The sequence below is a fragment of the Gavia stellata genome, chromosome 6 (genome assembly GCF_030936135.1).
Source record: "Gavia stellata isolate bGavSte3 chromosome 6, bGavSte3.hap2, whole genome shotgun sequence".
Lineage (NCBI taxonomy): Eukaryota > Metazoa > Chordata > Aves > Gaviiformes > Gaviidae > Gavia > Gavia stellata.
In genome coordinates this window covers 43,019,357-43,046,078 of record NC_082599.1, presented here as the reverse complement: position 1 = coordinate 43,046,078, position 26,722 = coordinate 43,019,357, and the positions used below count along the sequence as shown (strand labels likewise).

The window sequence follows — 26,722 nt, the reverse complement described above, 5'->3', positions numbered from 1 at the left end:
TGAAAAACAGTCAATAAAGAATTCTCACATCTTCGATTTGTCTTGTCTTTTTTGAGAAAGAAAACCTTTCTAGCAAAAAGGAGGAAAAAAACCCAACAACAGCATTTTCCCAGGCTTGCAACAAAGTACAATTTTAAAATCGCTGGGGAAAAAAAAAAAAAAAGCTTTATTGGAGTTTTCAACACCCATGACCTCATCCATAAGCAAAGGCAGAAGTCTGCAACGACAGCAATTCTGTGCAACACACTGGTTCTTCTTTTAATATATGAATCAAATGCCTAATGCCAGCGCTCACCAGGGGTTGTGTTCAGCAAAAAAAGGCAGCTCTACTAGCTGTTACTTTTCAACATACATGGATACCCATGAAAAAAGTGGTTTAACTGTAAGAGACAAACAACAGGCACCTTTCATCTTAACTTACTGTTAATTAAGTCGCTCATATAATTTATTTCTTGGTAATTTTACAAAAGACCTAAGCAACTGTGAACTCAGTTCAAACGTGAAAAAAACTGCTTTCTTTGAAGGTTTCTGCGAAATTCTACCACACGTGCACAGAAAAAAATAACCTTGTCAGTACAAAATGCCTTAAAGGAATCTCCCATCAAAACCCCAACAAGGATGTAGACTGTTGACTGAAAAGAAGAGATCAGTGCAGCCTCTGGAGACAGTATCAAAGGCAGAGACTCTAAGCAACAGCAGATTTAGCAGATCTCTCACTTCCATCTCTTCACTCCAGGACGCCAGCCACCTCAAGAGACTAGCTCACATCAAACAGAGGGAACGATCAGCAATAGGCTTGAAATTAAGCTTACATGATTTCACAAAAGACCAGGGTGTTTCTGAGAGATAAATGCACAGCTGAATTTTGAACAAGGAGCATGCTGAACGCTGACGGCATCCTGCTCGTCTCCATCAGCAGCTTCAACGGGAGCGACGGCAGAGCTCCACGCACACAGCACTGAGGATGCTCACCGGTGCCGACTGACTCCTGCGTACACAAACACCCTTGCTTAGTATTTCTCCAGGTAAATATGCAAACCAAGAGGGTTTGACATCATTTATATAAAGAATGAGGAAAATACAAATTCAAGAGACATGGCTGAGAAAGACCTGGATGGCTGGACAGAAAGCACTACGGAGTTTGGGGCAGTGAAGGAAGAGATGCCAAGAGATTATACGAATGCTAAAAGAGGGAGCTGCAGTTCCTTCTGAAGACGGACCATGCCCTAACAGCAACTCTGGCCTCACTGGGGATGTAGATTCTTGATAACATTAAAGAATATCTTCTACAAGACAGTCTGCGTGCCATCGTTTGGCAGACTTTAAACTTCAATCCTTAAAGTTTCAAATAAGTGGCTTTAAACACTTAGCAGCATTACTCAAAATACAGCTTGTTTTAAGGCAAAACCTGCTCTCACACAGTGCAGAGGTGCTGTGCTCCAGCTACTGAAAATTTGTTGGCTTTTTTTTTTCCTCTGTAGGACTAGCAGCATTGATCTAGCTCTAGGTAATAACCAGCAATTTGTATTTTCTAAGATAAAAATGCTAGCTTTCCTTTTCCATGATTCCATGATGCACACTGATTAAACATTTGTTCTCTAAAACTAGAAATGTTATTTTTGCATCAGGAAATCATAGAGGTTTCGATTTGTTTTAGCTTTCATTTGCAGTTTGCCTTCTGAAAAATGATACAGGAGAACCAAAACATACTGTACTTACACTGTACGTGAAGATAAGGTCTATCAAAAAATCTCTTCACTTGTGATAGATAACCTTACGGAGCAGGAACAAATACATAAATAGCAATACTCTGAAACTGCCTCCTATTCACATATTCAAATTCCTGTAACTTAGACATGTTTATGCCATCTGGAACAGCACAGAACGAAAATGGCAACAGAACCCCAACCCCACTGGGAAATTCTGGGTCAGCTGCTGGAGAACCACCCTGTGCCACTGGACAGTGCTTGGCAATGCTTCCTCCCATGCAGGGAGTGCTACCTTACTGAACTGGGGGATGGAGGGAGGAAAAGAAAAAGAAAGAAAAAAGGAAAAAAAGAAAGAAAAAATAAAGAAAGAAAAAGAGAAAGTCTGTTCCTTCACAAGACTGGAAATCTCAGTGTTGCTGGCAGACCCTCATGAAGCTCCCAACTTCTCTCCTGATGAGAAGCTCCACACGAGTGGGAATGCCTGCCAAACACAAGATGAATGGCGATGTTTTTTAAACATAAGCCTCTCTGTGCCTCAGTTCCCCAGCTATAACATGGAGACAATTATAGGCCTCGCTACACTGAAGCGTTCTGAAAATAAAAACATATGTATTTGAGGCTACCAGATAAGATATGCTAAGATTGACTGTCCCACAAAGGTCTCAGGAAAATTGGTATTATCTCAGAGAAAGTTTCCAGTAACATGCAATAAATACTCCTCATCTATGACACAGTGAGTTAATTCCTAATTATTCACTGTGCTCAGAAGTGTCTTTTATCACTCCTTTGACTCCTGGCTTTTCAAATACGCCTCTTTTCTCAATTGTTTCCTCCAGGCAAAAATAGTCCCCAGGTAAAGTAAAAACATGACATCAAATAGAAACCAAAATAGCAGGGAATGCTGGTGTACAGACTCGTTATTGTGCTAGCTGTAATAGCCTGATGCAAGAACTGCACAAAAGTCCTGTGATAATATAAATATAAAATCCTAGCGCAGACAAAGATACACGCCGAGGCATGATATAAATTAATGCCTGCTACTGAGTTACATCAAGGCTGAATTTTCCCCTGGAGTCCATGACTGATTAATTCCTGTAACTTTGGTACCTGAAAGACAGGAGATTTTTCTCGGTAGTAAAGAGCCTTATAAGATATACTTAAATGGATTATGTTGATACCTTTCATGATGTAACCCTAATGATAATTTAATTGAAAAAGTGCTTTAAGCCATAATAGCAGAGATGACAGGATTTCCTTTTTTCACTTTGACAATTATGGGCCAGTTCAGAATTGCTCTCAAAATAAGGAGGAGGACAAATTTCCAATGAACTTAAAAAGAATGTGTCAAATTCTGCATTAGTTTTCCTCAAGCCAAATACAGAACTATACTGGCATCAAAGTCTACATATTGTCTCGTCTCTATTCCCCGATCTTTCCTTTTCCATCATGGAAAACACTCTACTTTTTTCTATGTGCAAAGGTGCTCATTACTGTATTGCCTTACACATACTAGTTTTGCTATCTGCTCCTTGGAGCGCATAGCTCCCCAGCAATTGAGAAGCCAGTGGGGAAGGCTACGTGACTCTTAACCTGTGGTCCTCTAGACTTTCTCCAATCCCATCTTTTAGTGCATAACATACATTTTTTTGAGATGCCATTGGGTTTATAAGATTGAGAGCATCATGCCACTAACGAACATGGATCATTATCATCACATGTATTGTTACCACCACTTCACAGACATACTGCTACTAGAGACAGAGTAAAATGATTTTTTTTTTTTAATATGACCATTTTGCTTTCCATAGCTGTCCTGCTGATTTATATACTTCTCACAGCCAGGCTGCAAGGTGTGCATGAACCAGGACACATGCCAAAACTGCCTCTGCAGGGATGGTGCTGTCGGGAGGGTGTAGCAGGATGCGGTAAGAGTTTGTCCATAATCCCATTCTGTTTCCCAGTCTTGGTGGGGAAGTTGCAGTGAGCTGAAAAAGCTGATTTTCTGCCAATATTTTAAGAGGGCAAGAAGGATGAGCTAGGTATTTATGGATCAGCTAACCTGGTATTGATTTCAGGCAAAATAATGTAAAAGCTGTTACAAATGCAATCAGTAAAGAATTAAGGGATGGTAGCATAACTAATGGAAATCAACACAGTATTATGGAAAAGAAGTCTTATCACATCTCCATAATCAATGGAGAATAAAATATATTAAAAGCTGGCTGATCTATCCCAAAAAGTAATTGTAAATGGGAAACTATCAGAAATTACAGACATTTCTAAGGTAATTTTATATGGATTTGGTCTCAATCCAATGTTGTTCAAATTCTGTCAGTAACTGGGGGATAAAGTGAGTAATACAGTGTTATACAATATTGTATTATTATACAATAATAATACACTAACTAACAATATCCCTGACAAAGATTTCTAAAAGAACAATACTACATAAGTAAACACCAGACTAGATCAGTTCCAGAGAGTAAACCACAATAATTGATAAAGTAGGCTCAACTTCAAATAACCAGCCTCCCAGTATCACCTCAAGTTCACACATGTGAAAATAAAAATACAGGTCACCCACAAAGGACACAGGATGCACTTGAAAAGCTGTGACTTAAAGGAATTTACGGTTACTGTGGCTGACCAGTTCAACATACAATTACCAGGCAATCCAGTCACAGAGAAAACCATCTTTCAACATATGGAAACTGGAGTAGAAAGTTGATACTATGGACTGTAAATAATGCTACTGAAGCATTCATTGCATACGGAAACTTCTGGCACCAGCTTTTTCAAAAGGAGGTTGACCAGTCAGAAATGTCTCAGAAAAGAGCAAACACAATGATCGATGCCCTGGGTGCTCTGCTGTATTCTGAAACAAGAAAAACAGAAAACAAACAAACAAACAAAACACAAACAACCAACCAACAAAACCTGAGACCTGAGTCTAGGTCTCAGTTTGTTGAGGAGAAGGAGAAATTGGAAACACCTTGCATCATCTAAAGGAAGAATCCCGGATGTGCACAGCGTTGAAAGCTCAAATGGATGAACTCACCAAAGAAGAAAAAGGAAACACAGATAGATAAACTGTACTTCTTACCCCTTCTCCTCTAATATTGGTCTTTTTATCCAATCACTTTCCATGGCCTAGAACCTGAAGAATAGAAGGAATAAAGAGGAGGAGGAGGAGAAGGCACTGGGAAGTACAAAGCAACATGTACTATGATATGATGCAGCTGACCAGGCATAAGCGCTGATCTTACAAACAGCAGGGCATTGACGGTGCCCCTCCGATAAGTGGGAAAGCTTTCTTTCCCAGCTATTCAACAATCCTTTGCCTGAGGCATCAACATACTATTCAGCCAGAGAATTCAATCCCTATCCATAATGAAGACAAAACCTATGTACATGCGTGCGCTGACTGGTGAGGAAGCTCAGAGCAGTTTGTACCCTCAACTTTCTTTTCCAGAAAATTTATACATACTATTAAGCAATCCTTTTGATGAAAATCCTGTAATTTTATTTTGCCTTCCAAGGCAGAGATGTCAGGCAGGAAGGGTCCAGAGATTCAGAGGAGTTATCATCCAGCCACAGCCATACAGTCAGGTTTTGGTCATCCAGTAAAGGTGCTCTTCACACCTGATTCAACCATAAGGACCTTGATCTTGACGACCTTTCACTATATTGCTCCAAACCCATGACTGATCATCTACTACCCTCAACCACCATGGTAGTAGCGCTTCTCCCTTTGCTTCACAAATATTCTGTGAAACAAAATACGTAGCAAAAATAATACAAAGTATTATTTAGTCCCTTAATAACTAGATAGTTCCAAAGGATATCCAAAAGGATAGATATCCTTTTCAGCCTACCACCTAAACATTTAATGGGTATCATTGACTTGCTCAGATAATTGTTCAATCTTTCCTTGTAGTCCTTTGCAGATCTCCACATCTGATTTTGTAAGACGAGGAAGGAAAGGATGAGGTTAAGCCCAAGAGAATCACAACTGGCATTACAATCACAACCGGCCATAATGGGTCAGCCCTGATTTCAGCTTTCCAAACAGTTCTACATTCCTAAAGCCATCCTGAAGATGTGACCATTGTATGACTCTTCTTTTTATGCACCCAGAAGGTCTTCCTACGGCATGAATTTAATTGGCAAATACTTGCATTCTCAGGCCTTTTCATTCACTGGCCTTTCATGCACTCCTCCTGTATCTTCTCATTTTCATTGCTGCACATCCCCTTTGTGGATATTCAGCACTCTTCCACAGATACGGAAAAACAACTTAATCTCTTAACGTACTGCTGATCTGCTTATCACCCATGCTTTGGACAGTGAAATCATGGAGACACAGAAAATAAGCATGAAGAGTAGCATATTGGGGGATGAAAGAGAAGCATTTAGAAAAACTTACACAAGAAAAGGGGACAGAAAAAGACAAGGTTAGAGCTAGACATGATGTGAACAGAATGAATATTCCCACAGGGCATCTGAGGATGCAAGCAGTAGGTGATCTTGTCTTCATTCCCAACAAACTAGAGGTGGCAGCTGAAGAATGCAGAAAGCCTACAGATAACCACACCACCGTTAACTTTGCTGCTGGTGTGTCCCACCACCACAGTCTGGAACTCAGCTTGCAGATCTACTGGCCATTTGCCACCGAACAACATGTCCCACCTCCCTCCTCCCTGAGCTTGTGGCTGCAAGATCCCATCCTTTCATGCCAACCTTGGTGTTCATCTAACATCAGCAATTGATACAGGAATTCAGGGTTCTAAACTGGCAGAAAACACTTCACTTTTAATCTTTCTTGGTTTTGGTAGCTTAGCTTCCCAGTTTGGTTCTCTGAACTGGCTCCCCAAGGACGAGAGGAGCACCAAAGGAAGGGACGGGGCTGGAGCAGCACCAGCGATCCCAGCAGCCACCAGCCCAGCCACAAGTACAGCCACAGCACGACACCTCACCCTTGCTTAGCACAAGACCCGGTTTTCTAACAGTATCATGTTCATTACCTTACAGAGTATCTTCTGAATGAGGACACGCTACGTTTTTGAGTGATCAGTCAAACCCAAACAATCAATTACATCTTTTGTCAAAACTGTTTACTCTTTCACACTGTGCTGGAGTCATTAAGAACGAACACCGAGCAGGACTGGTTATTTATCCTCTTCCTCTTGCCCTGAAAGGGAATTAATCTTAAACTTTCCATTTAATGATCTCAATAAAGGCTCACTGTAAATGACAGCAGGCTGCACTGACAAATACTTAAAAACAGAAGGGCCTCTGAACAACAGAGTTCAGCAAGACACAACCGTTCCTCAACACGCACGTCACGCGATGCCAAACCTCTGTAGAAGGCAAGGTTAAAAATGTGCTGCCCACCACTCGAGCGCTACAGAAAACATGCTGCAATTAGCAACCTCTAGAGATTTATTCAAGCTGAGAAAGAAAGATAAAAGTGAAAAGACTGGATTCAAAAGCGATTCTTAAAACTGCTGGCCAACCCACTTTACATTCTCTCAGTGTCTACAAAGAAAATTCAATCCTTCCATCAAAGAAAGGTAATTAATGAACGCATTGTAAATAACCTGCCCTACCCATCCATAGCCCCTCTCCAAAAGCCGGCCAGCAGCACGCCCCAGCCCGCACAGCGAGGTGGGAGACCTTGCCGCAGCCCCGCGCGGCTGTACATGCGTTAGACGAAGCTGCGTACTGCCCCACACAATCGTGTACAGCACCCTCACGGTGAGGAACGACACTTCAGCTTAGGGGACACAATTTATTAAAACGTGTGGTCCGGGGTGGGACAAGCACATCCCTTGGCTCAGCCTGGCCATGGTCCTCAGCAAATCCCTCCCTCTCACTACCCGGTACCACGTTGACCTTTCCACGTGTGCCAAAACAAGCAAACAGGTTTTGCCAGAGCAGAATAAACCAGGATGTTTCGAACTCTGTTGAGGGTGATTTTTACCAAAACACAAGCGGGAGTTGGGGCTTAGGCATTCAGAGAGGCCTCTATGCATGGCGACTCCCCCAGCTATTCAGTAGACTTTAATCTGCGCTGCTTGCCTATGCAGGGTGTTTCTCCCCTTCCCCTCCAGAGAAAAGCAGACTCTCTTTTTCACGTACTTTAAGAATTTTTAAATCCCATTTTAAAACCGATGCAATTTTTCTCATTATTTTCCCTTCCTTTCCACTGCTCCCCTCCATGGATGTCCTTCCACCCGAGCAAAGCTGACAGTTCCCCACAGCAGCAAGCCATGTTGACGGCCATCATCTCATTCATATGCACACTCAGAGCACTATAAATCTGCTCAAATATCATCCCTCCCCCGGGGCAATGTTTTTTTTCTCCAGAATATCTACATTGCTAGCTGCAGAAATTTCTCCTTCTAATTAACTCACAGGTTCCAAATACCACCAGCTGGAACCACAGTGCACAGCCCGGGTGCTGAATGCAGGGGAACCCAGCTGAAGGGCGAGAGTCTTAATTATTGTTTCTCTGCTTTGGTGCTTTTTTTGTTTTTCCCTTTCATTTAACAGCCAGCAAGTTGAGAACTACTGGACCTTTTATCAACACATGAATGGACAGCGAATAATCTATGAATTGAATGAATTGAAGCTGTCCGCACACCTCTTAACTGATATTTTTGTTGGCCATGTCACATCATGTTACAGTTCTGACATGTCTTGTTTGTGCCTGAGTCACGGTGTAACCTGATGGAAGAACAAAGCCCAATGCAATGCAACAGGACATACCAGTAAGGTCAAAAAACCCTATATGACTGTTGATTGACAGCCCACCACTGATTTGGATTTAGTTAATTCCTTCTAAAAGACAAGAACAAAGTTCAGATAAGGTTAAAGTGCATATGCAGAGTTTAATAATCTGTTAAAACAATAACCTGCCATATATGACTATGCAATAAGTCGAGGGAATTTGCCAGAAACACTTCACTTTGCAAACAATATTTACAGCAATGCTTGATTCATTACACACTCTGTATACACAGAGAAGGGCAGTGTTGCTCTAACAAGAAGGCTCCAAGGCATGAGCTGAGCAGTTCTACGGTAAAAAAAAAACCCCTAAGCAGCAACCAAATCAGAAAATTAAGGTTATCATCTTTTTAATTTTTGTTCATGAAAACGATGGGGGCTGAGTTCAGGCAGGCTGGGAAAGAGAACCTGATTTCAAAGTAGTGTCAAACAACAGCAGGGAAATGAAGTGGCGATTTTAATCTTAAAACTTTAAAAACTGTAAAGATCAACTCATTAAATGATCTCTGCCTTTAAACTCTTGCTTTTTCGATGGATAGTTTTTGGTTTTATTTATTGGATTTTGCTTATTTAATAATACAGACAACAAGGCTGATCTTCATTTTAATTTAAAACCAAAGGCAATTGTCAGACAGCCGTGGTGTGCTGTCACTGGGAAGAGAGTCACCAGGCTTCACTCTTCTGCCCGACGTGCAGGCGAAGGTTTGCTCCTTCAGCTGCTTCTGCATTAGCACAAAGGAGCTGTGCTGCGCCAGCAGCCTCGCCATCCTCCTGGAGAGCAAGCTGGGACCTCCGAGAGCCTAAACCAGTCTCAAGGAGGAACTTTAAAAGAACGGGTCTGCATTACTTACAGCAGTAAGGGAGAACGTTGAAGACGGTGTGATTTGTGATGATGATCTTAACCCAGCACCACTTCAAGAAATAAATTAGTCACTGTCTTTTAAGGCCATTCATACTTTGCCCAAATAAGGCTTCAAGAAAGTTACAACCAAAGTTCTTTTGGCTTGGGGTACTGCTTTTGCTGCCTAAATAAGCCCATAGAGCACTTAACCAGTAAAAGAATAATGACGCCATCAAAGTGCTCCTTGTGTTATACCAATGTGTGCATGCTTTGGATCAGGACAGTAAAAACATCGTGAATGAATGAAACAAGCCATAGCAGTAAAAAAATCTCCACTTTGCTGCAGTAACAGAGGGCTCAGTAGGTGCTCCTGCGAATACAGCAGTGTTGTCATACTTCGTTATGTTACTGACATAGGTACACCGGCAGAAGCATTTGGTAAAGACCTTACAGGAAAAAAAGGGGTGACTGACAAATCACAAGAGGGCCACCATCATGCTGCTCAGTCCAGTCATATGGTAATACAAGAGAACAAGAAGCAAAGCAAAGGAAGGCCAAATTTTGCACGACCTACTCAAGAAGTGTCCCTTGGTTTTGCTGAGGTTTTTCTGTGACTGGGAAGGTATTTTTTTTAAAAATCCCAACTTGTGTGCAGCCTGCTAGCACAGAAAATACGCAACACAGACTCAGAAGCACGCTGAAGTTCTGACTCCCTTTAAGTTTCCATGTCTTGCACCTGTAAACTGGATGCATCCAAAAATCACGCTAGAAAACACTGGCCATGTATAATATCACATTGCAGAACTGTCTATTTTACAGCCAATATTCCCTTCAATCCTACTATGGATGTGTCCTATGGAGTAGTGCAGTCCTCGTATTATATCACGTGGACCACTGACAACTACATTTCTCCACCTGGCAGTCCCTGCAACTGATGCAATCCCATGCCGAGCACCTCACAGTATCACCACTGTGATTCAAAAGTGTAAGCCAAGTCATCTGATTGCCTTGCCCACTGAAGTAAATCTTGCCTTCGAGACAACTCCTTTGGGAAGGATTGTTTTGCTCTAGGATCTTGCAGACCAAAGAAAATCAATGGGTTGATACAGGAAACAGAGGGGTTTAATTTTTGAGAGACAGTGCTTTTTAAATGTATTTATCTTATCATACATGACTGAAACCTTAAGATGTATCACAGTGACACTGGAAAAATCCTTAAAATGGCAAATTTTGGCACCAAGTTTTCATAAACCGCTTTCTCCATCCCCAAGAATTATATAACAGGCACTCTGGCAGAAGATTTATGGCTTCCTATTCAAGCCCCCCAGCCATCAATCTAAAGAATCAATTCCTGCTCCTTCCAAACAGAAATGCAACCAAAGACAGACCAAATACACCTCTTTGAAAATACAACGGCAAAGTCAGAGCATACAGAAAGTACCCCCACCATTAACATAGTTATGAAATTGGGAAGCTGCATCAATCTTTAGCAACATATTCTGCCTTCGCTGATGCTGTTCTGAAACAACACGAGGACTGTGAGATTATTTTCTTACTGAGTAGCACCATACTCGGAGTAATACATTACTGGTGGGACTCCCCTGATGATGTATTACACTAATGCATCATTAGGATGATGTTTCACACTGATGATATATTGCAGTGCAACATAATGAGAGCAATAGCTCATGGGGTGCATAATCCTGCCAGGAGCTGTGTGCCTGCAGCTCTCTGACTTCATCTGCAGTTCTGGGTGTCCAAGGCTTAGATGGATTAGATCCTCAGATACACGCAGCTTAAAAGATGGCAGAGTCAGAGAAATGCCAACGTACAGGTGGGTGCAGTTAATTACAGGATACAATGTACAGTATGCTAATATCAAGACGCACTTTGGCATCGCATTTTTACACCTGTGCAAAGCATCTTCAAACTAAGAAGCTGCTGTAGGCAGGGCTGCCGAAGCTCCTTCTTCTTATGCTTGCCTGCAGCAGCCATCGTAGCAGACTCTGGTTGCTTATAGCCTTGATAAAAATACTTAGCTTAAATTTTCCATGCCAGATGTCTGTTAGAAGAAGGGGGAAGGTTGGGGAAAGGGGGTGGTTGATTGTTTTTAATCAATAACTTCAGTGAAATCAGTTCTGTTCAGCTGTTTCTATGACCCAGACTAAGAAAAAAATAGGTAGTTTTGCCAACAATGAAAGATCCTGGTGACCTTTTTTCTGACCTTTTTTTAACAAACAGAGCTATTTGATCTGTATGAAATTTTAAAAAGACCTTTGTACTATGATCAGTGTCACTGACAAGAAGGCAACATTTTAAGATTCGTGAACTCTTCACCATGAAACCATATACAATGTTCAAAGGGAGGGCAAACTGATAGATAAACAAGGAAGGAACAAGCCAGTTTGAATAATAAAAGAACTTCTCCTCCAGTCTCTCACAAAAGCATTAACATTTACAATTGAACCACAACTTCATTACTTATTTAGTTTCGCTTCAATACCTTCAGGGTTCTTGACTAAGTCTAAATGTGCACACACACAAAAAAATATAACAAGGATCCTGCATGCGATTTCCAACTTTGTGGATTTATTCAGTTCTAAAAAAAATAACAGTATTTTAGACAACTACCTAACGTGCTCTGCATGTTCATCTTCCAGGTTCTCCGAAATAACAGTCGTCCACGATGGACAGACCAGACTCCTCTCCGGGGAACATCAGCTTCTCTGGTCACACATTCAAAAAAAGCCTGGCTTTCATACCTTCCTCCTGACAACCATAATTGAGAAACCACAGGCTATCTAATGAATCAGAACAGAGTACAGCCACCTCAACTAGCTAAATGATGAGTTAATATCTGATTATTTTGTTTCTTCATGTGTAGCCTTTCAGACTGCCTGAGCGATGCTATCTCCAGCCAGTATAGCAAACAGGTTGGGAATACAGAGGACAGAGCTGATTGTTCCCATTCTAGTCTTTCAGCCAGTTTGCAGGTGCCTCTGCACCAGAAGAAGAAAAAAGCCAACAGTTTTAGGAGACCACTTCTGATCAGTCCCCCCGCACATCCTGGGATAAATTAATTTCTAAGAAGAAGATTATGCCAGTTGACCATCACGCTGACCTAGAGAGAAGCCTTAATCCACCTGCCAGGGTAGCAGGTGTTTTCCAAGCAGGGCTGTTACCTCCCATCGCCCAGGGAGAGAACAAGGACCACAGCAGAGACAAGAAGAGGCGAGCACAACCCCCATCCTTAGCTCGAGGCATACACAGAATAAAACAGCTATGCTGTCCCCAAGCCTGGGGATGGCAACAGAAACTCACCCCTTAAACAGGCCGCAGGAAAAAAAAGAAGAAAAAGACCAGAATGGCTTCATACGTTTCCTCCGCCAGGCGCCCATGCAAGGGCCAACCGTGTCCTGGCCATAAATTCTCTGGCACGGGAGCATTATACCAAGGGAAAGGAATGCCTTTCCATCTGTGTATTTCCCCTCAGGCACTCACTTGATAATGAAACCAGTTAAGGTCTTCAGGTTCACAATGTTATTATAGTCGGACAATATTTTGTTTGCAGCCGAGCCTGAAGAACTCCTAAGCAGCACATTACAGGCACCATACACCTGTTAAGTCACAGCGTTTCTTCTCTAAGTGGACAAATCTGTTTTAGCCATCTCCAGAGATTTTCCGCTCACAGTTAATTATGAAGCGCTGACTGTACTCATTTCCTGATCTTAGAAGGAATCTGTAACAAATGTATGCCACAGGTGAAGCCCGTTCACTCTGCCCATCAGAAATATCAGCAATCCTTCTAGCAGCCCCGGCTGCCCTCCTTCACCCCCTTCCCCTAGCCATCCTGGACCTTCTGCTCTGACACAAACGCTACGCAGAAAATAATAACCTATTATTAGGAAAGAAAGTACATGGGCTGACTGAGCCTAACATTTTAGAAAATACTTTATTACAAACACACCTCTTGAACACAAAAACAACAGCACAGGCAGCCAGTCTAAGGTCATTCTGTAGAGCCCTACGGTGAACATCAACATGGACAGATCCAATTCCAGAAGTTTTGCTGTCAGTGATGTCCACGTAGAGAACCGCCCGGCACGGCAGCAGGATTTTATTCACTCTCTGCATAGGCATGCATGGCTACAGAGATGATTACGTGTTTCCCAACGATTTGGGGAGTAATTTTGTTTAAAGTGATTAACAGGCTCAGGAAGAAATTTGCCCCTTGTTTGATTTGAAACTTGTTGGAGCCACTTTCGCCCTATGATACATATCCTAGTATTCAGTTTTGATTCAAAATATCATTGTGCCTTGTACGTACACGATATTCTGAAATCAGGTCAGGCAAGATAAGCATTCTGGGGAAAAAGAGAAGGGAAAAATAGTCCATCCTAAGAAAAAGTGATACTTCGTTGTGACAGCAACCTTTCTTCATGCTCCTCCTAGCAGGCTGATGTCTGATCCCAGGCACAAATCCTTGGAAAAAAGTCTCCCTGACCTTAGAGACACGTTAGGTCAATGGTTCCCAACTTTCCGGACCGATAGACAATTGACAATGATCAACATCTTTCTCAAATCATCACACACACCTACCATCAACCTTGTGACTGGAAATACGATCAAGGTGAGGTGACTCAGCAGCATGGCTCTAACGCCTTCTCTGTTACTCTTGAGGGATGACCAATGTTCTGTGGACACAGGCGAAGAGACACCCCTTGGCTGGTGTAATCTCTGAGAAACTTAGAAATTGAGTTTGTTCACTGGCTCCCACATTTTTACAAGTTGTTTAACACACCAAATCCCAGGAGCCAGCTGCCTCCTGTGTCATTGTACAGGCATGAGCCCCCTTCCCAGACTGTGCTCTCCCCTTTTCTTGGCTGCGAGAACCACCCTAACCTTCCTAAAAACACTTCCGCAACCCTCCCATCCCAAAGACAACATCTCACTGAAGATACCACCCTTCTGCTTCGAGGATAAACGCAAAGCAATTCCTCCAGTAAGGAGAGAGGGAGGAGAAATATTTTCTGTAATTATACATACATTTGTATGCCTTCATATGGGATAAAAGCACAGAAGCACACAACAACCACAGAAATCAATTAAAAAAACCCCAGACACAACCAGACAACTTGTAGGGACAAGAAAGTATAGAAAAAGGTTAAAGGGAGAGCTCCTGGGTGATGGGCAGGCAGAGTGGGGCAGGTGGACTGCAACTTGAAGCTACAAGTAAGGAAAGGGACTTTGGGTGCTGGATTCCTTTTGTGACTGTACATTACTGAATAGCTCTTTGCCCGCCTCAAACAACAGATCTGACCCCCAAAGTACATTTTTCCTCCAAAGAAACGAAACCTGCTAGACCTCAAAATGCGCTCAGCGCATCTGATGACAAAGGAGAGGCATCAGCCCCAGAGAGCCCTTGCAGCAGTAGGACCTCAGGAGAGCAGCTTTAACAACTTTGTTTAGACCTCCTGAAACTTTTTTTTTTTCCCTAAAAGACCAATTTTACCAAACAGGGACACACATTTCTTATCACTTCATTGCTTTCTTACTGGGACTATAACCGTGGAGACTTCTGGGCAGCCAAAGCAGTTTCATGGGCCCAGAACTGACTAAAAAAATGGATTATCAAGGAACATCTAAGGAGGAAAAATGCACATATCTCACTCTGGTTTTTAATGCTAATGCTCTTCCTATGTATACTTTGTGAGGTTTGTAAATTCTGGGCTGTACAGTGTATAATATTCTCAGCACTGAAACCCACCAGCACACACACAGAGCGCTTCACAACGGTGACAAAGGTTTGGCAGAAACCCTGTTTTAGTGACTTTCCAAATACTTGCACTAGTGATAGACTGCCTCACTGAAGCTTTACCTTGGTTATGGAATGCTCCAGCTGTGTCTTGGACAACAAGGTAAAAATTCTTTGGTTATTGAAAAGAAGTGAAATGGGGAGTATTTCCAGTATAATACTTCAGCACTTGCACAGCTGAATAAAACCAAGTAGTTTTTGTGACTTGTGCTATATGTTTTAATTCACCTTCCCAAATAATTTATAGCAATGATTCACATTTTTTACTGCAAGTAAATACAATTACCTATTCTTAAAAATCAAAGATATTGCAATATGTTTTCATCGAGCTTGTGCAAGTAACTACATATTAAAATGGCAAACATCCCTTCCAATAACATCCTGGCAGAGTTCGCTACTTCTGCGAGTAATAAAAGTGGAGGAGAGCAAACCATGCTCCAAGATGTTTGGCTGCAGCGCCATGAGATAGCTGATGTGTTCCAAATGTCTGTCAGGTCACTTTGCAAAACCAACCACTGCTAATCAATAGTGAAATCTTTCTCTCTGTGCCTTAACTATATTTCTGGTTTTGTTAAACAGAAGAACATTGCCAATTAGTTGGACTCTGTCGGACCACGCAGCTAGGGGAGACACACTGTCAACCTGACCAGTTCAGCTGAGAGTTAAGACGACGTAGTTCAATTGCAGTTCAATTACGATACTTAATAGACCACCGACTGTGCACACAGGTTTTGTGAAATAAGCTGCAGCATCTTACCGTTAGTCTTTTTTTTTTTTTTTTTTTTTAGAAGCCCCAAACTCAGTTTTGCCTCGCTAGGATGTGAGCCTTTCTTCACCTCCATCACTTGGCCCAGAAGTCACATCCTTTTCTCTTACTCTTCATACGTCTTCCTTTTCTTGATTCCTAGTTACTTGGAACAGAGATCGTATCTCCCTCTTTGTTTGGAAACTCTATAGCAGTTTGTGCATTGCAGAAGTATAATAAATAAAAAGTAATAAAAATGTTAGGAAAGTCCTTAGAAAAGTCCATGTTATTTTTACAATTACTCATGCTGCTGCTATTTAAGAAACAATGCCAGGAAGATCTAGGACTTGAAGGGGACTTACAACAATTTTTGTAAGAATGTGCCATTGAAACAATGATGTTACCGACAGCAAAGTGTTTTGTAAGGTGTACAGCTTCTCCTGCTGCTTTTTCGAGTGCTTCTAACAGATGTTCAATTTCAAATGGTCTGCAGATACCAATAGATGGACGGTTCTGCAGGAATCGGAGCAGCAGATGTGCCCCGCATTATGCTTTGCTATTCCCTTTATGAATTGATATGTCACCCCGTAGGTTTAGAGATAGTTAATTCTGCAATGACATAATTATTTCTGTACTTTTAATGATTCTCACAGGATTTAGTTTCTCAAATAACAGAACTCTTGATTCTAGAATTGCTATGCAAAAATAATATATAATAAACAGATTTGTTTACATGATACAGTTCTATTTCCCACCAAATGCCTTCACCATAGCTTTTAGGTAATGCTGGTATGCAGGTGAATTCTTCCAAAGACTGCAGATTTACAGCATGGTCTAGTTTCAGGGCTCTAGACTTAAGGTCTGTACATCTCTCTACAGGATCGTTACCCTCAAAGAAGTATTGCTCAGTGGCTGGAAGGAATGAGGATAATAAGGGAATAAGGATAGAAATAATAGGGGCTACAGCGGAGCCAATGGAAACCCCTAAGAGTTGCCCCTGTCACATACTGTGCTCCACAGTGGTGTAACTTTACTACTTGCATGGTACCCAAATAAAATCACAATGCACAGGAAATTGCGCCGCATTTTCCTCTGACGGTGACCTGACTGTGACAGGGCAGTGCTCCGGTTTCGGCTCGGGCACTTTCAATCTTAAAAGGGAGCCAAGTTTTTTTCTCCCTCAAATACAGTCGCAGGGATTGTTAGAGCCCAGAGGTTTTGCAAGCCCTTGCAGAGAACCTCTGATAACAGCTGCGGGCTGCGCAGAGTGGGCACCAGGACACCGCCTTTCTCCCCTGGAGTATTCAGTACTGTTAAAGAAAATCTTTCGTTTTGTTTTTATGTACGGGAGGGGAAACCTGATGCTATTACAGCTATATTTAAAGGATTTTTAGCATTTCCTTTATAAAAAACTAATTTTCAGGTTTTTAAAATCTGACTGGTGAAAAAACATTATGGGTTGTAAAAGGTTCTAGTGAGGTATGTTATGAAGCCTTGAAACATACCCGAAAACTTTTAACTTTGAAAAGAAGTGAAAACTCCATAAACATACATTTTTCTCCCCATGATATGTCAGAAATTATATTCCCACATTACTGCAAGTACCAAAATACATCTTTAGTAAAAGCCAGCGTTTGAAAAGCATCTAAGTCTTAAATTTACAGAATGAACACTATCTGCTCTTACACACCCTTACCAATGGAGTTGAAAGATCAAGGCTTTAATTTCTAAGAAGCAACTAGGTAATTTTTGCATACATATAGAAGAGAATGATCTCCAGTTGTGACCGCAGGCAGAGTCTCCACAGCCCTTGTAGGAGCTGCATGCCCTTGCTGGGGTTTGAATCCATCCCTAGGAAGGTAAAAGGATGAGGAAAGTATTTTTGTGAATTTTCCATAGCATTTCTCCTTTTTTTTTTTTTTAAAAAAAAAGTGTTCCGTCTTTATTTCTTGCAGTTCAGATTTCTTTTAAAAAGTGAGTATGAGCCTTAGTGCAAGTCTCAGATTTAAACATATGAAACTCAGGAAAGCTAATGCTGAGGTTAAATCAAATTTGACTGGCCTTCAGCACTGAAAAAGATCAAAGACCAAGCTCCACCTGGAGGTCCACACCTATTGCTTGCATACATTAGCTGACTTCCATAGAAATTTAAGCTATAAGCAAGCATGTTGTGCAACAGCGGGCAGCACACCAAGCCCATGAATGTCTCAGACTACTCGAAAAGCAGAAGTGCACTCCCCAGAGACACGGCGCACCACGAGCCCTCCAGACCCACCTCTCATGCTCTGCTCTGGGCTCCCAAGAAATGCTGAACCAAACTCTTTCATTGCCTGAACTCAGAATTTCTCCCCCAAAAGCTCCCAGCCGGGACTTTCAGCCCCTGTCCCAAACACCTTGAACTATTGGATGAAAATCATGCTCAAAACCTTTGCTCCTCCAGCATAACTAAACTACTTGTACTGGTGAAGCTCCTTTGTGCAGGTGGCTGGACTTCCTCAGGGGCTTTCCTGAGAAACAAGGACCACCATAAACCTGCAGGTCTAAGCCCAGGGCGCAGTGCCTTGGTCCAGCCTTCTCCAGCATGGAGGCATGGCCACACAGAGACTTCCACTGCATCGCCAGCGCTTCCCCTCCTTCCAAACCTGAACTCCCCACCAAAACATGCACCCTGCTGCCCATATGTTTCCCCCTACGGGGACTATAAAGGAATGAACACACACCCGTGGCAGATGTTGGGCACGTTGCTCAGTGAACAACTTCAGGGTGCTCAGATACATCACTTGGGAGCTCAGCGGCCCAACCCAGATGAGACCCACTATATTTAGGGCACAACTACTTTCTAAAAATGCATTATCTAGACAAAACAGTTGAGTATCTTAGGGATGCAGGTTCTGGTTTTCCAAATATTTCTGATATTTACTCTGACGTTTCCTCTGAGTGCGCGTGGTGTTTTGAAAGGAAAGGAGTTTTCTGTTACTTAAGGCCAGTCCTTCCTGTTTGTTAGTTTATCCCAAACCTAAGTTTGCACGTGAATAAATCTGTTGCTTTAAGTCTGATTTCAAACATGTGGTAAAGGAGAATCTAACAATTTTATGAGATATAGTTACTTTTGTAGAGGGTGAGTTTGCCCTGGGGAATTTTCTCTGACTAGATTTATCACAAGTTTTTTGAACCAGATAATTTTGTTTGATAGCACATCTGGCAGCATCATAAAATCTTGACGTCCCAAGCTATTACACAGGAATTACTTTTGTAAATCATTTATGAATATTACTGATATAGGCCTATTCTGGGCAGTAAGAAAGGAAACAGAGCGCTAAAGGACAAAGGAAGGGAAAAAGGATTCCCTGCCCTTTCAGGGCTCATCAGATAGGGTGGGTATTTATCATTTTAAATGGGAAACATGCTGTCATTGATACAGCTGAAAAGTCCATGTAACACTACTTGTTCCCCATATTCCCTAAATAGGCAAAAGGGGAAGAAATTCTAGCTGAGGAAAACCATAAAATTGATCTCTCCTGATAAAAATTTTCCCCATCCAAATCTTAAATAAGGCTTCCCAATTACATGCCACATATTGCTAAAAGCATAGTAAACACTAACAACCCAAGAAGGGTAAAGAAGGAAAGTTTTACCAAATGCCAGCACTGAGGAGGGAAAAAAAAAAATTTTTTTTAAAAAAATCACATTTTAGCTCAAAAAAAAAGGTATTTACAAAAACCCCATGGTGACATGCCTTTTGAACACAGCAACATTACTAAATGGAAACTCTCCATGTAATTAAGATAACATGATTAGGTTTTCTTAAAACTGTAGCTGCTAAACATATGCCTTCAGACAGAAACCTGGCAAAACGAAAGCTTATGTTCATTTTGAATACCATGAACTATCACATGATTAACAATTTTGGAAGATCACACCTATCAGTTTGGATTAGGAACATCATACATGGAGAAAACTTTGGGTGCCACTACCCTGCCAAACCCAAAGTCTCTCATTGTGCTCCTTTTGAATGATACACTGTGTGTTTCATTTGCAATGGATGAACTAACACCAAACACACCATCACCGGGCAGAGGGGCAACAGAGGGGTCACCCAGTAGGACCCAGTAGCGGGCTACTGGAGCCAGCCCTTCGTTCTTCATTCCTGATGTCCCCAACACTGGGAGCTACTGGGTGTTATTTTTTGTTAGGCCACAGCAAAGGAAAAGGTCGTTCGCAATACTCCGCAGAAACGTATTTCCAGCCTTAGGTAAGAAGGCATTTTGTTGGGGAATTTCCTTGCTGCAGGGTCCATAAGCAGGGAAGGAGCAATTCTCTGACAGCTCCTATTAGACTTCCAAACACCAGGCTCCTTCAGACTACAGCACATCTACCAGGGATGCAGAGAGCAATTACGGACCACGTGCCAGAATTACGCCACGCGCTCCCCCTGCCAGAGTAGACAATTTCTAAATTCATCTTCCTCCCAGGAAGCAAATTCCTGTCTATACACACCCAGAACTGATTTCTTGCAGATGAGCCTGCTGCCCGCTAAAATCCGATGCGGACTGCATCCGCAGGGTGCCAAGGAGTCACCTTGGCAAAGCAGAGCTACAGCAAGAGCCACCAGCTGTGCTGAGTGAAGAAGCGCTCCTGTTTTTTTAGAAAGTGGCAGTACTGAAAAAAGAAGCTCTAACATGAAAAAATAAGTTTAAATTTTTGATAGTTTCAGATTAACTGGAGTCAGAAAATGACAACGTAACGTAGTTTTATTAATTGAAGCATGGGTGCTTTCAAGCTGCACAAAAAGCCCCACCAGGAAAAACCCCACAACATAAACGAAAGGAAGAACTGAAAAGAAATAGTGGTTTCAAGGTCATGAGTGATATCTGCAGGGTATCATCTGGACATTGTTCCTCAGGCTTGCCAGCATGAGGCAACACTGGCTGTAGCTAAGACATCCGATATTCATATTCTGTTTATCCCCCCCTTTCTGAATGCAAACATATGTTCTGTCCTTTCAATAAAGATATGCAACATGTGCACTGAATAGGTACAGAAGTCTTAAAAGTCATCTGTTAATTGCAGAGACGTGTAAATGACTACATAGCAAGCCTTCCTTGGGAGACAGAACTGGAAAAAAAGGGAGACAGCCACACTAAAATTAGAAGGCATGAAAAAGCTCAACAACATAATCAAGCAAGGTTGATTCATATATTTTTTCCTAATTCAATACAACTATTATAGTATTATTTTAGACAATTCCAGAGTGCTGAGGTTTTTGTTGTTTTGATTTTTTTTTTCTTTTTTAGTCCATTACAGACAGCACTTGCCTCAGTAACTATGCCAAGGGAAGAAAATCCATCATGTACTAACCATACTCCAACCTCCAACAGAAATATTCCCCATTTTGTGAAGTAAAGTGAGATGTGGGAGTCCTTGACCTTCTAAGTAATTAAGGGAAACAGAGACATTCTTGTTTTTATTAGAGAGACACTAAACTATTTGAAAATAATTTGAATAGCTGGAGAATTAGTGTATTGGCCTGTTCATAAGTAGTGCAGATAGTTTACAGTTCTCTTGGGGGCAACACATCGTAATGAATATCTGCTATTCATATTTAATGCAATCTGCCAAAGAGTGCTTTTGGGAGGACTTTCTGTGTCAATATAATGATTAACAACAGGACTGGAAAAGTAAATGAATTCCTGCAACGGGTGGGGCTGGCAAAAATATCTTGCAGTACTACACCAGTAACACTGGATTTAACTGTACTCTTTTAATGATAGCAGTGGAAAATCCATTTCCCAGCGAAAAAAAAAAAAGCAAGCAATCTTTAAGTTGGAGTTAAAGCAGTAAATAACCAGCAGTAATGGAAGGAAAACCAATTCCAGCAGAAAACAACGCTTAAACCAACAATCTGTCTGGCCTGAGTATGTCTGAAAAGCCTGAGATGCAATAATACTGGCTGTTAAATATAATAATTATTATTTACATAGCACTATCCAGAAGTAAAGTCTTAGTTAGTTCCTTGTCTACCTCTTCCAGTTCCTCAGATGATCTTACTTTCCATACGTTTTCTCATACCTAAAAGATTTGCATAAAACAGAATATAAAGTCCTTTATTCTTTACAATGCACTTTTAAAACACCCCAGACAGAAAAGTATGGAACAGCTTGGCTAAAATACAACAAATGACCTTAGCATGGATTTTTCTCCTTGACATCCCAACAGCCCTCTAAATTACACATTCAGATTTTTTTTTTTTTTTTTTTTTTTTTTTAAACTATCTGGATGAAGCAGTCTTACTAAGTTTATATCAATTCCAGGACATTCTTATATCAGGCTCACTGCTCTCTCCTGCCCCCTTACCAATCTCCTTTACCCTTGCAACAAATGAAGGCAGAATAAAGGCTCATGTCAGCAGCCTAAGGACCAAAACATGGTGGGGGGGCTAGAGGGAGAATATGGCATTGCTCCCACTGAATGCCATGGGCTATGTGCATCGCCCCATTCAAGCAGGATGCCTGAAGCAGGATGCTCAATCCAAGCAGAAAGGGAACAATTCCAACTGAAGTGTTTTATTATTTAATGGCTCCCACAGTGGCTACCGTCCAGACCCAGTTTTTTCTAGGATACACTCAGGGACTACTTTCATCACAGCATTAGCTCAGATTAAGTTTTTTCCTCCCCATGCCACAGTCTCCAGCTCATACCAACTGGCTTTGTTATGCAGTGGTCTTCACCCACGTCAAACTAATAAAATCTGACTATTCTGGTGAAGTAACATTACAGAAACCAGTCTTACAAAGATGCTCTACCAATGAGCAGCATGGCTTCATCTTCCCCTGCTGAGATTCGCTTGTGAAACACAACACTCCGGTGTGCCTTGTGGTTCCATCAGCCATAACATAAAGACAGTACTTTCCTCATCAGTTTTCAACTCAGTGGATATACTACAATGATCTGCGTGGCTTTTACATACCTTCCTTCTCAAATGTCAGGTGGTGCTTCACTTGGTTAGGGTTTTTTTGTAGTTTTTGGGGGGGGGTTTAAGACTAATTTTTATATTTAGCCTTTTTCTAGACAGAAAGTTGCAGTTACATCCACAACAGATGCTTTATAAAGAAGGTAAACTCTTCTTAAGCTGGTATTCTCACATTGGGACAGTTACCTACTGGTCTCTAGCAACAGCATTACCAGCGTTAGGTCTCATGATGGCAAGATGGGCCCCTTATTCCAGCAATAATGAAGAGCAATGCCACCCAGACACCAGAACTGCCTGTGTGCGCCCACATGACTGCTACTCTCCTCAAGCTAAGATACCTTTACTTTAATAAGACGACGTGTAACAATCTTTGTCCATATTTATTTATTCCTCCCCCAAATATTTCACTAAAGTTTTGTGATTTTCCTACTGTAAATGCGTCAGGCTCTGCAGGACTTTTGTTAAGCATCCATTTCCCGCAGCTGCTCCCAGTCCAGCAGAGAGATGAACCCTGTTGGTCTGGGACAGGCTGGCACACGACCCAAAAAGCACAGGAATGCCTCCAGTTTGGCCTTCCCTTACCACTTCTAAATCAACTAAGCAGTAATCTCCTGAAACAATCTTTGTGATTGTTTGGGTTTTTTTAAATATAGAAGCAATTCCTCATTATTAATGCATACAGGGAAGCCTGCATGCCATCTGATCTCAGGAGTGAAGACATCTGCTCTGTGCTGTATGGGGTAATATAGCGGTAGGTAAATCAATCGGACTTATAAAAGTAATGATCTTCTTGACCGTGGTCTCGTTCGGTGCTAATGCGTAGTTCACGTATGCATAAAAGTGATATTTTTTTCATCTTCTGACCTCTTTAGCACTGTGACCAGCCCTCTAATTATTAAGTATTTTGCACTATGTCTCTCAGTATAAAAACAGAAGCCAAGTCACAGGTCATGGAGGCAACACCGTTATTAACATCAGTGAAACTAAATCACTCCATCCTGCCGTCTTATTGTAAGCCCACTGTGCTCACAAAATTAGTATGTCTAGAATACTGTTGTCTGTTTAACGGGCTGGAGATACCTACCCCAACTGTAGATTAATGCAACTTGATATAAGGTTACCTGCCATCATGGGAAGTCTAAAACCAAGACAGAACATAATAAAACAGGACAATAATATGAAGGCTTAAATGACTGCAACTTTGAACAAAAGCTGTTGAACTGCATTGTTTTAAAAAGATTAAAGAGATCTTTATAGCATTCCTATTGCATGAAATCACAGGATTTTGCATGAATGGAAAGAATCTAGAAGATAAATAGTACAATAGCTTCAAGCATATAGAGAGCAGTGGTTTGGCCAAACTTTGATTTCTTCAGGTCTTTGCAAGAGAGATCTATATTCTTCCACCACTCACTATAAGTTCTAATTTTAAAAGAGACCATAAATTGTACTGACCTCAGCCCATGGGTTGGCTTCACTGTAAATGATTTAAAAAAAAAAATTTTTTTCAAAAAAAATCCACAATGAAAAACAAAAACCTGAAATATAACACAAACCTCAACTTGCTTGCTTCCAAGAACTTGTCTCGGTAACTCTAGTGATACTAACCTCAAGCTCCAGAATCAGAAGTCTAAGTTTTTGAAACAAGACAGACTGTCACACCAAAGGTAAGAAAACAGAGTAGTACAAACCAGAAGAGTCATCCTGCAGGGACTGTGTCGAGGGTCTCCCTATCTTGCCATTTTAGCTGGTTTTGTCAAACACTATTGCCTCGAGCTATGCACAACAGCTGCCAGGCTTTCATGCTCAGTCAAGGTGAGACAGTGCTGCAAAGAACCTCAACAAAAACACTGCCCTGAAAATGCTGGGACCAGGGCATAAAGACGCAAACCCAAAGATTCAGTAGCCACCACTTATTTGCATATCCACAGAAATTCATACTTAGCACTACTTTTTTCAAAGGCTGAACACTGACCAGTTTACTAATTATTAATAATGCAACTGCAACACAGTCTTAATTCCACAGGAACAACACATGGAAAAGAAAAACTCTGGGTATCTGATCATATATACATTTGGTATTTACCAGTGTATGCCTCAAAAAAAGTTCCCATTAACTAATAACACTCCGTATCTTCAACACATAAGCGTTCTTGCAATATTGGGGGATAAATTCAGTACAGTATTCTGATAATTAACCAGGATAATTTCTGACAGGATTGGGAAGTCAAACAGTTACTTGTAGACCTTCTGGCTGAAAGTGATCCATTTTTCACCTCTGATAAACAGCCTGCAATAAAACAGGGCAAATAAAAGCCTGACCCGATTATACCTCTCCCACATGTGACTGGATGAAAACTGTCCACATTACTTGGGGGGGGGGAGGCGGGGAATAAAAATCGCTTTACTTCAAGACTGCCCAGCCTTCAAATACGCATATGTGAGACATGAAGCCACAATTAGTATTAGGCAGCACAAACCCCACAACTTTACTCTTCAGAAGTTCTGTCTTCACAGTGGTTTCCCGTTTGTGTTTGGAGCTCTAACTTTGTGTATTTTCCATTGAAAGATGTATGAGGGGCACTGCTGTAACAAGCCTCCTTTTCCTTTAGTAGAAAGTGTAGTTGTTCTGCAAACGTGCTGGTCAGTCAAGACCTTTCCATATTGAACAATCACAGTAATGTATTTAGACAAGCACCTTCACAACAAACTGACCTGCAAAGCTGTACACATTCTGGTTTTCCTCACATGGGTGATAAATACATCAGTCACCCACTGCAAAGACCTCCGGAGATCTATCTTGTCCGTGTGATGCTACTTAAAGAGTTTATACCTAGGACAGCTTTGTTTGGAGCCACTTAAACATAAATAAAACTTAAGACAAAGCAGAAAACGCACCTTCGTCGTAAAGTGATAAAACAAACTTGCCCAGCTAATACACTCAGCAGTGCTGAAAAGATTAAGCGTGCTGCATGCAGAACCCAACTGTAGACTCATGGGCTAATTCTGCAGCCACAGGCGGCTTACAGCTACTAGCTGTCCACTGGGCTGCTCTTCGCAAGCTGCCCAGGAAGAAAGCAGTTAAGGACTACAGAAGACAAAAGCAGTATTAACTACAGCACAACTTAAGAGAATTCTGTACTGAAGAAACACCGCTGTTCACGAACAGACTGATTTTGTAAAGTTTCTTTAAACACAGCATTGGATTCTGCAGCTAACATGATAATGCAGGATATGCCAAAATCCATAGCAGGTTTTATCACCCCTGGTTTGGTATGTCATCTAGTTGCATGTTTATTTTTATAAAAACAAGATTAAGTGAAAATGATATTTCAAAACAAATGCATGCTCTTTGCCCAAGGAAAATACATCACAGATGAACAACTGCAATTACTCTTAAAATAATTTCAGAATGAACACGATCAGTCTTTGTTAGAGGAAAACTGGTCAATAAAAGCTATTAATACCAAGCACTTACTTGCAGGTGACGGGGTGCTGCATCCACTAGTTGGTGGGTGACTCTGGAGTCCATGGAGGGAAGGTAGCGACAGTCCACCGATGACTGGAGGAAAAAGCAATGGATATGGTGCTGCTGGATAGTGAGTCATATGTCCATTCACGGCGGGTACTGGACATGTACGGCTGCTGGTTGTCATGTTAACACCTCACAGCATATAAATATTATGTTGCATCACTCCCGGGCGGCAAATAGATACCTCAACTTGTGAATGAAGAGGGCTGTCAAGCCTGCAGGTATGGCTTGAGCTGGATTGCGTGATGATGAAAAGGTAATTCACTAGATCAGGTCCGTCCTGTATTTCATCACTGCTTCCTACTGTTCTCTTTTCCAGGA

At 41.5% G+C, this 26,722-nt stretch overlaps 1 protein-coding gene across 2 annotated transcripts in view; it reads right to left on the bottom strand.

Moving 5' to 3' along the window:
* RARB (retinoic acid receptor beta) overlaps positions 1 to 26,525 on the bottom strand; it is a 197,233-nt gene extending 170,708 nt beyond the window's left edge. For both annotated transcript variants that reach the window (XM_059818272.1, XM_059818273.1), the window contains exon 1: positions 26,348 to 26,525. In XM_059818272.1, the coding sequence (XP_059674255.1) occupies positions 26,348 to 26,525 (178 nt within the window). The remainder of the gene's footprint in view (positions 1 to 26,347) is intronic.
* Between the last annotated feature and the right edge of the window lie 197 nt (positions 26,526 to 26,722).